Below are 14302 nucleotides of genomic sequence, written 5' to 3' on the forward strand. Positions count from 1 at the left end.
CGGTGGCTGGAGGCTCTCTACCCCCGCCCTTTCGAAGCAAGGCTGAGGCGCGCGCTTGCGCGGGGTCCGGGAAAGCAACGCGTGCAGGGAAAGAGGCTGGGGAGGGGGGAGGTGAGAGGACAGATGGTGGAAAGGACAGAAGAGAGAACAGCGGAGACCAGGAACGACTGAGGGAGGGGGGGCGGGGGGAGAAGGGTTGGGGGAGAAAGGAAAGAGAGAGGGTGGGTAAGGAGGAGAGACGGTGACCCGCTGCGAACCCCCGGAGAGCTGGGAGCCAGAGCTGGAACTGGAGCCCCAGCCCGAACCAGGCACCGGGAGGCGGCGGCGGAGACCCATCAACCCTGCAGGATGAGTCTCCGGCTCTTCTGTATCCTGCTTGCCGCGGTCTCAGGAGCTCAGGGCTGGGGCTACTGTGAGTGCGGGGCTCGGAGGACGGCAGGGTTGGATCCGGGAGTTCAAAGCCTGCAGGGCGCGTCCCGAACCGCATTGCGGCTGGGTGGTCGTGGGTCCCTTCCCGGCCGGCGCGCGCTCGCTCCTCGCTCGCTTTCATCCTTTCCTTCCTCTCCCCCGCGCTCCGCAATGCAGCTCGGAGGCTGGCGCGTGCACCCGGGGCTGGGGCTGGGCTCAGAGCCGGAGCCGAGGATAGAGTCGGCCCTGGCCGGGATTTGGCACTACGATCCAAGCCGGAGCTAGTGCCTGGGTTTGAGGGTTGGGGATAAGGGCGTTACTGGTGATCCGGGGTTGGTTTAAGGTTTTGCCAGGGCTGGGGTTGCGTTTGGCACTGGCCCAGGGGCTAGGGTTTGAGGGTGAGGGCTGGCCTTTGGGGCTGGGATCCAAGCAGGGGTTGGTGGCTGACTGTTGCTAAGGTTGGACCTGGAGCTGATGATGGTGCCAGGACTGGCTGGGGTTGGGACCAAGGCCTGGATCTGGAATTGATGCAGGTTGGGGATGCTCATGAGTGGGAGTGCTGCTCACGATGCCGCTGGATTGGTGTCAGGCTGACTCGGGTTGTGAAAGATGCTCAGTTTCAGACTGTGTGTTGGGATACTGTGTGTCCGGCGGGTGTCAAAGCTGGAACAGGACTAGGGAGGGTCCGTCTTAAGGGTTCCCCCAAAGAAGTCAGCTTCTTCCCCTGAGTGTGAGTGGTTGCTGCGGCCTGGTTGATTAGATGGCTTAAGTTAGGGCTGGGTCTGCCTCTGGGGAACTGAGGAGGAGGAGCTCTAGTTGCTCAGTGTGTGGGGCCTTTGGGAGGGCCTGGGAGGGGCCGTCCTGACCAATATGTCCATTCCCCCAACGCAGACGGCTGTGACGAAGAGCTGGTCGGGCCCCTGTACGCCCGCTCCCTGGGTGCCTCCTCCTACTATGGGCTCTTCACCACGGCGCGCTTTGCCCGGTTGCATGGTGAGCACCTGGCCCCATGGAGGAGTTGGGGGATCTGGAGGGCTGCGGGGAAAGGGGGAGCCAGTGGTGAAAGCCCTTGCTCCTTCTGTAGGCATAAGCGGATGGTCTCCCCGGATTGGGGACCCGAATCCCTGGCTCCAGATCGACTTAATGAAGAAGCACCGGATTCGGGCTGTGGCCACCCAGGGTTCCTTTAACTCTTGGGACTGGGTCACACGTTACACTCTGCTCTATGGAGACCGAGTGGACAGCTGGACGCCATTCTACCAGCAAGGGCACAATGCGGTACTCCAGCCTCCTGCACATGCACGTGGGGGACCTCCTCAGCTTAGCAGCCGGGGCTGGGCACTCGCCATGGGGAACGGAGGAGGCAGTGGTGAGGGCACAGATGAGGAGCAGTGACTTCCACTCCGGAGACTCCGTCCCCAGGGACTGTAAGCTCGCTGTGTGTGCGAGACACTCCCAGACGGCAGGGTTTGACAACCTCAGGGTAAAATCTGGGAGAGCTTCCTGAAGGAAGTGACCCCTGAGTTGAGCTTTGAGGAAATAATAGGAGAGTGGGAGAGGACACTCTAGGCTGGGGGAACTGTGTTTGCATCAAGCCCTGAAGTCAGGGGAGACCAAGGAGTGTTTGCTTTCCCGACGTGGAGATTGGCTGGTGGCGACAACTGTGGGCTGGGACGCTGCTGGGAACAAGTCCGGGGTGGGGACCCGGTCACTCCTCTCCTCTTCCCCCTCAGACCTTCTTCGGTAACGTGAACGACTCGGCGGTGGTGCGCCACGACCTGCACTACCACTTCACCGCGCGCTACATCCGCATCGTGCCCTTGGCTTGGAACCCGCGCGGCAAGATCGGCCTGAGGCTGGGCCTCTACGGTTGTCCTTACCGTGAGTGTGCGCGGAGGTCGTGGAGGGGGCCCGGGGAGACACACAGTCTCCCCGTCCCCGGCCCACCTACGGTCGTTTGCGCAGAGTCCGATGTGCTCTATTTCGACGGCGATGATGCCATCTCGTACCGCTTTCCGCGAGGGGTCAGCCGAAGCCTGTGGGACGTGATCGCCTTCAGCTTCAAGACCGAAGAGAAGGACGGGCTCCTGCTGCACGCCGAGGGCGTCCAGGGCGACTACGTGACTCTGGAGTTGAAGGGGGCGCACTTGCTGCTGCACATGAGCCTGGGTGAGCGAACCGGTGGCGACTCTGGAGGCGCTGTCGCCGCGCCCTTCGCCCCACCTTCTCCGCGAAGCCGCACCTGCTCCTGAAGCCCTCTTCTATTTGGACCAACCACCCCGCCTTTCCCGCGTAGAATTTGGTGCTAGCAAAACACTGGACAGCGAGGTAGCAGATTGGATTCCAGTCTCAGCTCTACTACCTGCTAGCCGTGTGACCTTGGACAAGGCACTTCTCCAGTCCCAGTCTCCTCATTGTAAAAACGTCACACACACACACACACAATGGTCATTATTTTTGCATCTAATTAGTTTTTTTGGAACATCCACATGATGAAGTAGGAGCAGCTATCATGTCCCAAGTTTTACCAATAGGAAAACAGAGGATCAAAGAGGTTAATTGTCTCACCCTAAGTCACATCCTTGCCAATGACCACCACTCTATCCCAGACTCCTGGTGGTCCAGACTCTGTATGCCCACAGTCCCTGGCTGCTGCTTGGCCTGGGGGGCTTCCTGGGGATCTCCAGGTTCAAGGCCTGACCCAGCCTTATTGCCCCTCAGGCAGCAGCCCCATTGAGCCAAGGCCCGGACACACTTCGGTGAGTGCCGGTGGGGTCCTCAATGACCAGCACTGGCATTATGTGCGTGTGGACCGGTTTGGACGCCAGGCCAATCTCACCCTGGACGGCTACGTGCAGCGTTTCATTCTCAATGGCGACTTCGAGAGACTGAACCTGGACACCGAGGTAAGCAGAGCAGGAGGCTCATTTGATTGAGTGGGGTTCTGGGTGGGTCGGTGATGGGGGTCGGGGGTGGGGGTCGGGGGTGGAGGAGGGCAGCACTTCCCTCCACCAAGGGTAAGCCCTTGCTTTCCGGTGTCTGAATATCCTGGTAGCTTTTGGCAAACTTGTAGCTCACACAAAGGCCTGCGGTTTTGTTGCTGTTGCTGTTAACATGCAGATCCCTGGGCGCCACCCCAGAACTGCTGAGATGCGGTTTTGGAAATCTGGATTCGGGGGATTGGGCGAGATGAGAAAATTACCCCTTTGGGTTGCCCAACTCTCTGGAGCTGGTAAAGACCCTGGCCTCGGTCCACTTGTGAAGAATCCCAGAAAGCTGTATGGGCTTGCCCAAGGGCGTGCAGCCACTTTGTGGTGGGTTCGGGACTAGAACCCAAACCTCGGGAGGCCCAGCAAGCTTACACCTTTAATACCGATACTGAGGAAATGCGTATTTCAAGTGTCTTACAAAGCTGTGTGGCGGGGAGCGCAAGGAAAGCACGCGCACGCTCCCGCACCCAGGGAACTTCACCCCCTACCCCGTCCGTAGATGTTCATCGGGGGCCTGGTGGGCGCCGCGCAGAAAAACCTGGGCTATCGGCATAATTTCCGTGGCTGCATGGAAAACATAATCTTCAACCGAGTCAACATCGCGGACCTGGCTGTGCGGCGCCATTCGCGGATCACCTTCGAGGCCAGTGGGCAGGGGACCTGGGAGAATGGGACATCAGAGCCGCTTGGAAAGCAAAGAGGTGGAGCGGGAAGAGGTCTCAACAAGCAGATGAAAGCCCAGGCCCTCTTTTTCTGCAGCCAGAGGCTCACGTGGGGGGCATCACGGAATCGCAGGAAGTGCAGAGTTCACCCCTCTACCGCCCAGTTAGGAAGCTGTGGTCTGGCCATCCACCTCCTCGGTGAATAGATGAGGAAAATAAGGCGCACAGCCCTGGGGAGGCTCGGCGAGGGGCCGCGCAGTGGTGCGACGGCTTAGCAGGGGCTTGAACTCAAGGCCCTTTTGGTGGGATCCCCCGGCCCCAGCTCAGGAGCCTGCGATTCAGTAGGGCCGCCGTAAAACCTGCAGGAAATCGCCCCTGGCCGTTGGAAGGAAGGAAGGCTGCCACCCTGAAGACGGTGCAGATCAGTGATAGCGAGCAAGCGGAGACCCGCTCTACAGTCGGACGTGTTTGGTGGGGGGGCTGGGAAAGGTCAGGGATGGAGGTCTTAGCCCTAGGTCCCCACGCTCCCACGCCCAGCGAGAAATCAGACAAAGAGACCAGTATGAAAATGGAATTTTCCCAGCAGATGCCGCTGCTTTGGGCCACTGATGGATCCTCACTTTCGCCCCCAGGGCAAGGTGGCCTTCCGCTGCCTGGACCCGGTCCCTCACCCGGTCAACTTCGGAGGTCCTCACAACTTCGTGCAAGTGCCTGGCTTCCCGCGCCGCGGCCGCCTGGCAGTCTCCTTCCGCTTCCGCACCTGGGACCTCACAGGGCTGCTGCTTTACTCCCAACTGGGGGACGGGCTGGGCCACGTGGAGCTGATGCTCAGCGAAGGGCAGGTCAACGTGTCCATCGCGCAGACAGGCCGAAAGAAGCTGCAGTTCGCCGCTGGTGAGGGGTGGATGGGGGTGCGGGGCGCTAGGAGGCCGGGGAAGGGCAGAGGAGAGCTGGAGAGGTTGTAGGCCTGGCCTGAGGCATGGCATATTGGAGCGGGGTGAGGGGGTGAGGGGGGGAAAGCAGGTGGTCCCAGGACCCTGGGAAAAGGTGGGAGAGGATGGAGGCAGCTGGGGCTGGGGGCAGACTTGAGGGGCCTTAGGTGCTGGGAGAAGCAGGAAGGCTGAGTCCTGATCTATTCTCCAATTCCAAGGAGTCTCTGGAGGTGGTTGTTACTCATTTATAACTTTGCAGACTGGACAAGCTGCTGGGGTTATGCATGGTGAAGAGAGACACCCAGAGATGTCACTGCTCCGGTGATAAGTGCAACAATGGGAGGGGAACACAGGCTGCTGTTGGGATGCAGAGTTGGGGCGCTGCCTCCCCATGAAAGACACATTTCTCCTAGGGCCTGGTGCTTTCCCACCACAGTAGCCTCCTTTCCCATCCAGGGTACCGCCTGAATGATGGCTTTTGGCACGAGGTGAACTTTGCAGCACAGGAAAACCATGCAGTCATCAGCATTGATGACGTGGAGGGGGCAGAGGTCAGGGTCTCATACCCGCTGCTGATCCGCACAGGGACTTCATACTTCTTTGGCGGTGAGTGGCAGCTAACCTGGCCAGACCCCTGTCCCTGGGAGGGGAGGCTGCCAGCGGAGTCCACCCAGGTGGGACGACATGAAGAGCTTCGTAGGGATATACCCCTCTTCCCACTCTGGAGCCTCGGAAACTGGAAAGTCACTGCCATGACCTGTTGCTCTCCTCCCTTCCCGTCTGGCTCTCCCTTGGCATCTCCCTGGGGGAGGGTCTCTGGGGTGTCCTGTGGGGAGGGTCTCACAGGGGTGGTTGCTCCAGGTTGTCCCAAGCCAGTCAGTCGATGGGGCTGCCACTCCAACCAGACGGCATTCCACGGCTGCATGGAGCTGTTCAAGGTGGATGGTCAACTAGTCAACCTGACTCTGGTGGAAGGCCGGCGGCTTGGATACTTCGCCGAGGTCCTCTTTGACACGTGTGGCATCACTGACAGGTATCCAGAAGCTCCTCTCCCTGCCAGAGGTGACCCCCTTCAAAGTCCTCTTCCATGATGTCCCAAAGGGAGTGGCCTTTCTCAATAATCTTTCTTCTGATCCCAGCTCCTCAGTCTCCCACCTGGAGATGATTCCTCCTTGATCTCTCACCTCCTGTATCTTCCCTTAAAGTGACATATGCTCAGAATGGAAATGAGGAATCTATTTTATGGTCCTAGAAGGTTTTCTTTTAGGGGTGGGGTACAAAGTATTACTTGTTCTTTTAGGGAGGGGGAAACAGTACTTGAGCCCTGAGGCCTGCCTGAGGCCCTAGCACTTCCCCCCACGTCTGGCTGGTTGGGCAAGGTGTCTCTCATGGGGTTCTGGCATTCTCCGGGGGCCTGGGAGCAGAGCCTGTGGGGGTCAGCCCCACTCTCAGGCTCCCAATGAGGCTTCTGCCCCAAGTGCCGGCCCCTTTCTTAGGTGCAGCCCCAACATGTGTGAGCATGACGGACGCTGCTACCAGTCTTGGGATGACTTCATCTGCTATTGCGAGCTGACCGGCTACAAGGGGGTGACCTGCCACGAACGTAAGCCGGTCACTCGTGGGGTATAGGGGAGAGTCAGGGATGGTGAGGGGGGATCATGAGGCTGCTAGAGGTGGTGGGGCTGGCTCTCCTAGCCCTCTGAACCCATAGTTGCCTTTTCCCCACCCTGCCACCTACCAGCTTTGTATAAGGAATCTTGTGAGGCTTATCGGCTTAGTGGGAAAACTTCTGGAAACTTCACCATCGACCCTGACGGCAGTGGCCCCCTGAAGCCATTTGTGGTGTACTGTGACATCCGAGGTAAGGGGCTCTGATTGGTGGTGGAGGGGCAGCTGACGAGGCTATGCTGGGTTGTGGGGGAAACAGGGAAGGTGTGAAGGGTGGATGGTGGCCAGAAAGAGTAACCTGCGGTGGGGTTAAAGGAGGGCCGAAGGGCAAAAGGACGCCCCAGAATTTGTAATCTAGCCTTGCAGATAAATTCCAGCTCCCTGGTCCCTTTCAGCTGTCTCACCTCCAGCCTACAAGGCCCGGGGCCCAGGGCTGGGCTGGAGTGCAGCTGCTGGCCACTTTTGTTGGCTCTGAGTTGCGGCAGCAGTGGTGGAGGTGGGCAGAGAGATGGGTGGAGAATGCTCATCTCCAGCCAAAGCTGTCCCTGCCCCTCCCCCAGAGAACCGGGCATGGACAGTTGTGCGGCATGACAGGCTGTGGACAACTCGGGTGACAGGCTCCAGCATGGAGCGGCCATTCCTGGGGGCTGTCCAGTACTGGAATGCATCCTGGGAGGAAGTCAGTGCCCTGGCCAATGCTTCCCAGCACTGTGAACAGTGGATCGAATTCTCCTGCTACAATTCCCGGCTGCTCAACACTGCAGGTTGGGGCCGGGGGCCGGGAGGGTGAGGTGGAGAGCTGGAGTGGGGGGCCATTGGGGTCCTGGGAGAAAGAAACCAGATGGTTAAGCTGGAGCCCTGGGCTAGAAGATTCAAGAGCCTGGCTGGTTAGAAGGGTGAGAGGGGAGCCCAGAGGCTGGTGGAGGGACGGGGCCTGGAAGCTGCCTGCCCCTCTTCCCCAGGGGGCTACCCGTACAGCTTCTGGATCGGCCGAAACGAAGAGCAGCACTTCTACTGGGGAGGCTCCCAGCCTGGGATCCAGCGCTGTGCCTGTGGCCTGGACCGGAGCTGCGTGGACCCTGCTCTGCACTGTAACTGTGACGCTGACCAGCCCCAGTGGTGAGGGAGGCAAAGGGACAGGGCTTTCTGGGTCCCGGGGCACGTGAAAGGCAGGGGCTGAGCCGCTGCATCTCGCCCCCACAGGAGAACCGACAAGGGACTGCTGACCTTTGTGGACCACTTGCCCGTCACTCAGGTGGTGGTGGGGGACACAAACCGCTCCACTTCTGAGGCCCAGTTCTTCCTGAGGCCTCTGCGCTGCTATGGCGATCGTGAGTGGCAGGCCCCTTTGGTGCACCCTCCAGGGTCGGCTCTCCAGTTTCCAAAATCTGGGCCACCTGACGCACTGGGTGCCTGCAGGACACATGGCCAGACACCCCACGTCCTGCTATGGCACCACCCCTCTGCATTGCTTCTCTACACCTTACTCTCTTTCATTACAGCCCTTGGTGTCCCCTAGCTGTCACCTTTGTCTCCCCCTGCCCCACTCCCCTGAAGCTCCCTTACTCCCCCACCCTCCAACCTCCCTGACAAGGCCTTCCTCCACCTGGTTTTCTAGGCAATTCCTGGAACACTATCTCCTTCCACACTGGGACTACCCTACGCTTCCCTCCAATCTGTGCCAACCACAGCCTTGACATCTCCTTCTACTTCCGGACCTCGGCTCCCTCAGGAGTCTTCCTAGAGAACAAGGGGGGCCAGTACTACCAGTGGTGCCGGCCCTACGTGCGGGTGGAACTGAACAGTGAGCAGAAGCGCTGGGGAGGACATGGGGTGATATTATCTGGGGAGAGATGGGGGAGGTGGAGGCTGGGGCAAGAGACAAGGGCAGATGCCCTTTCGAGGGGCAGGATGGAGCGGGCTTTCAATGACCCTGGGTTCTAGGCCCAGCTCTGTCTGGAAAGCTGGCTCTGTGACCTGGGGCACCCCATTCATCTCTCTGGGCCTTGGGCCCCTTGTTTGGGAATAAGGGAGCTGGCCTCCTGGGGTATCTCCTAGCTGACCAGCTGTGCTTCTAACCTGAGAAGTGGGGCTGGAAAGCTGGCTCAGGGATCTGTAAATTTGGGGGAAACCTGGGGTATGAGGGTTCAGGCAGTTGATGGGTGTCGCCCCAGGCTGTAGACAAATTAGAGGGACATCCCAGGAGTTCCAAGTGAAGGAGAGAGGAGGTATTGCTGAGCAATCTGCACGGGCTCTTGGAGGTCTGAGTCTCCCCTCACCCTGTCCTCTAGCATCCCGGGATGTGGTCTTCGCCTTCGATGTGGGGAACGGAGATGAGAACCTTACAGTGCACTCAGAGGACTTCGAGTTCAACGATGATGAGTGGCACCTGGTGCGGGCTGAAATCAACGTGAAGCAGGCCCGGCTCCGTGTGGACCACCGGCCCTGGGTGGTGCGGCCGATGCCCCTGCAGACCTATATCTGGCTGGAGTACGACCAGCCCCTCTACGTCGGTGAGCGGCAACCCAGAGGCAGGTCTGAAGCCTCCTTAACCTTCCCACCCTCTCAAGGCTGCTCTCCTTTGTTCTCGGGAACCCCATGTCTTAGCTCCCAATCCCCTTTGCCTCCCAGTGAGCCAAAGGCCCACCTTTCCTCTCCAGTCCCTGGCTCTATTCCATCCTTCTGCTCCCTTCCCAACCCCGACACTTACCCGTTTCTTGTTCTGCATCGATTTCTTGACCTGCCCACCATTCCCAGGGTCTGCAGAGTTTAAGAGGCGCCCCTTTGTGGGCTGCTTGAGGGCTATGCGTCTGAATGGAGTGACTCTGAACCTGGAAGGCCGCGCCAATGCCTCTGAGGGTACCTCACCCAACTGCACGGGCCGCTGTGCCCACCCCCGGTTCCCCTGTTTCCATGGAGGCCGCTGTGTGGAGCGCTACAGCTACTACACATGTGACTGTGACCTCACGGCATTTGATGGACCATACTGCAACCACGGTCAGTGCCGCTGGTTACGGGAGGGCAGGGAGCCCGAGGGTGTAAGGAGACGCAGGGAAGGCAGGGAAGAAAGGAAGGAGGGTGTCAGGTCAGCACCAGAAGAAAACTGGAGCTGCCCCTGCGTTCCTGAGCTCTGAGCTGGGGCCATCAGGCAGCTGAGGATGCTGGCTGACTCCAAAGGCATAAAATGGGACAAGAAAGGGGTGGTACAGCTAGCTGGTAGGAAAAGAACTCAAATGCAACAAGCAAATAATTTTTCCATCTTCCCCTGTCACCAAGGTAACACAGGTTACCCCCCTTGCAAGCATACCCACCTCAGGCTGCATGAGGCCCTCCTATGCCATTTCCTATTTGACAATTGCTGCACTCCTAAAACCTGCCTCCAACCTGGTTCTCGGTTAAGGAGAACTTTGTCATTCACTACAGCAAGACCTCTGCACATGCACCCAGACAGCATCCTCCCAAAGGCTGGTCTAGGAGGCTGTGAGAGCAGGTGGGTCGTTGACGGGAAGTCTGGCGGAGCTGGGGAGATGTAGGAGCTTAGGGACGAGCAGGGGACCTCTGGTCTTGGTTTGGAAGTGTGAGTAGTGGTGAAGGTACTGGATGGGGTCGTGCTATCTCGGTTCTAATCTTGGCTCTCCACTTACTGTGTATTCTTAAGCAAGTCCCTACTCATCTGAGCTTCGGTTTCCCCACCTGTAAAATGCAGGGGTTGGATTAGATGAAACTGTGGTTGGTGGCAGAAACTGAAGGCAAGTCCCAGGGGCGGGGGTGTGTGGCTGACACAGACAGTATCTTAACATGGGGACGAAGCCCTGATCTCACTACATCTGCCTTCAGATATCGGTGGTTTCTTCGAGCCCGGCACCTGGATGCGCTATAACCTGCAGTCGGCACTTCGCTCCGCAGCCCGGGAGTTCTCCCACATGTTGAGCAGGCCGGTGCCCGGCTACGAGCCAGGCTACATCCCTGGCTATGACACGCCCGGCTACGTGCCTGGCTACCACGGCCCTGGCTACCGTCTGCCTGACTACCCGCAGCCCGGCCGGCCTGTGCCGGGTTACCGGGGTCCCGTCTACAACGTTACTGGAGAGGAGGTGTCCTTCAGCTTCAGCACCCACTCCGCCCCCGCTGTCCTGCTCTACGTCAGCTCCTTTGTGCGCGACTACATGGCCGTGCTCATCAAGGAAGACGGTAAGCTCCCAATGGGCTCTCCCCCGCTACTCCAGATCCCTCCACAGGACCCTTCGTTCTCACGACTATAGATTCGCTAATGCCTGCGAGAACCCACGTGCTCTTAGAGAATGGGGCTTGTAGGGCCTGAGAGGAGACTTCGCCACATCCCACAGGGACTCTGCAGCTGCGGTACCAGCTGGGCACCAGCCCCTACGTGTACCAACTGACCACCCGACCCGTCACTGATGGCCAGCCCCACAGCGTCAACATCACCCGGGTCTACCGCAGCCTCTCTGTCCAGGTGTGTGTGGGGCAGGTGGCCCAGCTCCGACCACGGCCTCACGGTCTAGCGGTAGCACCCAGGAAAATGTCAGATGTTTAGCATTTGTAGAGCACATTCTAGTTCACAGAGGATCTTCACACTTGTTACCTCGTGCGACTCCAACAACAGGTCTCACAGTAGCTCAGTTACGCAGGTGTTCTTACAGCTCTGTTTTATAAATCGTTATATGGACTCAGGAAGTACAGTGGTTTCCCCAAAGTCAAACCCTCGGCAGCTGCAAAAACAAGGCTCCAAACCAGGCTGTCGGGTTGTCCACACCAAATCCTACATCTGGGCCCAGGGGTCGCCCACCGGGGACAGAGCTGGGACTTACACCAGTGTGGACAGAGTTCGGACAGAGTTCCTGCGTGACCATGGCCGCGTCTGCCTCTGGTTCGCCCCCCTCATCCCCTCCCCCCCGTCCCGCTCCCCGCCTCAGGTGGACTACTTCCCGCTGACAGAACAGAAATTTTCACTGTTGGTGGACAGCCAGCTGGACTCGCCCAAGGCCTTGTATCTAGGCCGGGTCATGGGTAAGCTGTAGGCGACAGTGCGTTTTGGGTAGGAAACTGTGGGTGAAGTCCCTGGTGCCTAGAAGAGAGTGGAGGACTGGGAATCACAGTGCTGGTGGTGATGGGTGGTACCTACAGACAGGGAAAGGGGACAGGGCTACTGGTGATCCAAGGCTCATCTCCCCCCGCCCCCCACCAGAGACGGGAGTAATTGACCCAGAGATCCAGCGCTACAACACCCCAGGTTTCTCGGGCTGCCTGTCCGGTGTTCGATTCAACAATGTGGCTCCCCTCAAGACCCACTTCCGGACCCCCCGACCCATGACTGCTGAGCTAGCTGAGGCCCTCCGAGTTCAGGGAGAACTGTCTGAATCTAACTGTGGAGCCATGCCACGTCTTGTCACAGAGGTGCCACCTGAGCTGGATCCCTGGTATTTGCCCCCAGGTATGTCCCCGGGACACAGAAGAGGGGTGACGGGGAAAGAAAATGGTTTTTACCATGTAAGGAGGGAGGCTTCTCCTAACTAGTGCTTTCTCCTCTTCAGACTTCCCGTACTACCATGACGACGGATGGGTCGCCATACTTTTAGGCTGTGAGTAGTGCGGTCCCCACCCTGACTCCACCCTCTGACCGTCAGCACCCCCTTCCTGCCTGTGTGCCCAGAGCCGAGTGGTGGGGAAGGAACCAGGTGCACGGCGGGGCAAAGAAGAATGCGATAGGCTATGCTGAAGGTGGCACATAATGGAGCTGGAGGTTTTTAAGTGCTTGAGGATGCTACACTTTTAACTGAATTATTAAGATGGGGCTGTGGGTAAGGAATGAGGAAATGGGGATATAGAAACATCTAGAGAGAGAAGAAATTGCAGTAACTACCAGGGACATGAAAAGAGAGTATTAGAAAGAGAAGACGGCAGGGTTAGGCCAGGGTTAGACCAGCAGACACGTAGGAGAGCACGATGGCTCTGTAGAGCGGACACTGCTGCACATGTGTGCTTCAGTCTGAACCGTACGTGTGCGTCTAAGTGCAGGTGAAATCCCTAAGATCTGCTCTGAACTGTTTTTTTTCCCCCTTCAGTTTTGGTGGCCTTCCTGCTGCTGGGACTGGTGGGAATGTTGGTGCTCTTCTATCTGCAAAATCATCGCTACAAGGGTTCCTACCACACCAATGAACCCAAGGCCACCCACGACTACCCTGGCAGCAAACCTCCCCTACCTACATCAGGCTCTGCCCAGGCCCCAGCCCCTACACCAGCTTCCACCCAAGTTCCAGCCTCAGCTCCAGGCCCAGCCCCAGCCCCAGCCCCAGCCCCAGGCCCAGCCCCAGGCCCAGCCCCGGCCCCAGCCCCAGGTCCCCGGGAACAAAACCTACCCCAGATCCTGGAGGAGTCCAGGTCTGAGTGAATCAGAAGGGCTTCAGGGACCAAGTCCATCTTCTTTGAATCCCCCAGTACCTGTCTCTACTCAACCCTGTCAGGGACATTTGGCTCCTCTTAGCTGGTTCTACTCATACAGAGGATGCCCTTCCTGCCAAGTTTGGTGGGCAGAGCTACAGATGGGACCAAAGGGAGTGGCTGAGCCTCACTGCCTAAACCAATGCCTTGCCCATTTCCGTTTTTCTAGGCTCCTGATTGTTTTTCTGCCCCAAAGGAGAAGCCTCATGGGGTTAAGACAGGCCCTTCCTGCCATCCCTGTCCCAGCTGCTGCCAGGGATTAAGAGTGCAGAAGAGATTAACTGTCTTCAAACATTCAATCCCAGCAGGGACAGATGTGTGGGATTGTAGGGATGCACAAGGTATGGGGGAGGAGGTGGCTAAATCATATCCCCCAGTCTAACCCCTGCCCTACAGAATGTCTTCCATCTGTGTCCACTCAGTTGGGGGTTAGGGAGGGCCTCATCGCTGGCCCCCACTCTCCTCCTTTTTTGTTTTTTACGAAGACTAAGAGGCCTCAGCTTAGCACTTTAGTACCTCCGCTGCTTCACATGCTTTAGCCAAAGCCATAAAAACTTGCAACATAGAGAAAATAATGCAGGCACACTGACTAGCCAGCCCTTTACCCTCCTCCCTCTTCCAAAGTATGCAGTAGCCTTGCTGCCTGTCCAAAGGCTTGACACCCCTTCCAATGCATGAGGAGCCCTCTTTCCTCCGCTCAGAGATGCTGCTTCCTTTGCCCAGGAGGTCATATTCTTTATATATATATTTTTTGTTGCAAAGTTTCTCTCTAGAGAACCACTATATATCATTCTAATTTTTAAAATATCAGTTTATATATAAAAGAAAAAATCAATCGATTTGTCCTGTCCTGTGCTGCGGCCACGGTCTGCAGATTGCTTCTCCTGTACTGGAAGTCCCGTGAGGCTGGCCAGTCACTCAGCCAGCCTGGCCCGGCCTCCACTATGAAGCTGTGCTCTTGGCCTCGGTGCCGTTCCAATAAAGCAGAGTGGCAGAGTCCCAGACTGTGTGCGGTGGCTGGTGTCCTGGTTGGGCGGGGGCAGTGGGTAAGCGCAATGGTTTTAAGGGAACTAATCTGAGGGATCGGAAATCTCTGAGGGGAGCCCTGGGAATCCTTGGGTCACCTACCAGGAGCCTGCCTGGCTCTCACCAGCCCCTTCCCTCCCCAGCCCCAGATCTCAGC

At 58.2% G+C, this 14302-nt stretch overlaps 1 protein-coding gene across 1 annotated transcript; it reads left to right on the top strand.

The window, feature by feature from the left end:
- Positions 1 to 70: 70 nt before the first annotated feature.
- CNTNAP1 (contactin associated protein 1) lies at positions 71 to 14115 on the top strand. The gene is made up of 24 exons (XM_024553527.3): positions 71 to 412; positions 1300 to 1401; positions 1493 to 1686; positions 2142 to 2289; positions 2374 to 2577; positions 3130 to 3314; positions 3898 to 4041; positions 4693 to 4954; positions 5449 to 5598; positions 5854 to 6025; positions 6489 to 6595; positions 6734 to 6853; positions 7221 to 7424; positions 7623 to 7779; positions 7864 to 7991; positions 8279 to 8464; positions 8952 to 9173; positions 9418 to 9657; positions 10498 to 10851; positions 11007 to 11134; positions 11595 to 11688; positions 11867 to 12112; positions 12213 to 12260; positions 12744 to 14115. The coding sequence occupies exons 1-24, from the start codon at positions 349 to 351 to the stop codon at positions 13067 to 13069; spliced, it is 4185 nt and encodes a 1394-aa protein (XP_024409295.2). The 5' UTR covers positions 71 to 348; the 3' UTR covers positions 13070 to 14115.
- The last annotated feature ends 187 nt before the right edge of the window (positions 14116 to 14302 follow it).

The sequence above is a fragment of the Desmodus rotundus genome, chromosome 9 (assembly GCF_022682495.2).
Source record: "Desmodus rotundus isolate HL8 chromosome 9, HLdesRot8A.1, whole genome shotgun sequence".
Taxonomy (NCBI): Eukaryota; Metazoa; Chordata; class Mammalia; order Chiroptera; family Phyllostomidae; genus Desmodus; species Desmodus rotundus.

What these genes read in the sequence shown, in the direction of transcription:
- CNTNAP1 (XM_024553527.3), top strand. Translation starts at nt 349, where the DNA reads ATGAGTCTCCGGCTCTTCTGTATCCTGCTTGCCGCGGTCTCAGGAGCT. An exon ending in CCTCTACGGTTGTCCTTACC is followed by an intron (nt 2,290 to 2,373) that starts GTGAGTGTGCGC and finishes TCGTTTGCGCAG; the next exon opens with AGTCCGATGTGCTCTATTTC. An exon ending in GACTTCATACTTCTTTGGCG is followed by an intron (nt 5,599 to 5,853) that starts GTGAGTGGCAGC and finishes TGGTTGCTCCAG; the next exon opens with GTTGTCCCAAGCCAGTCAGT.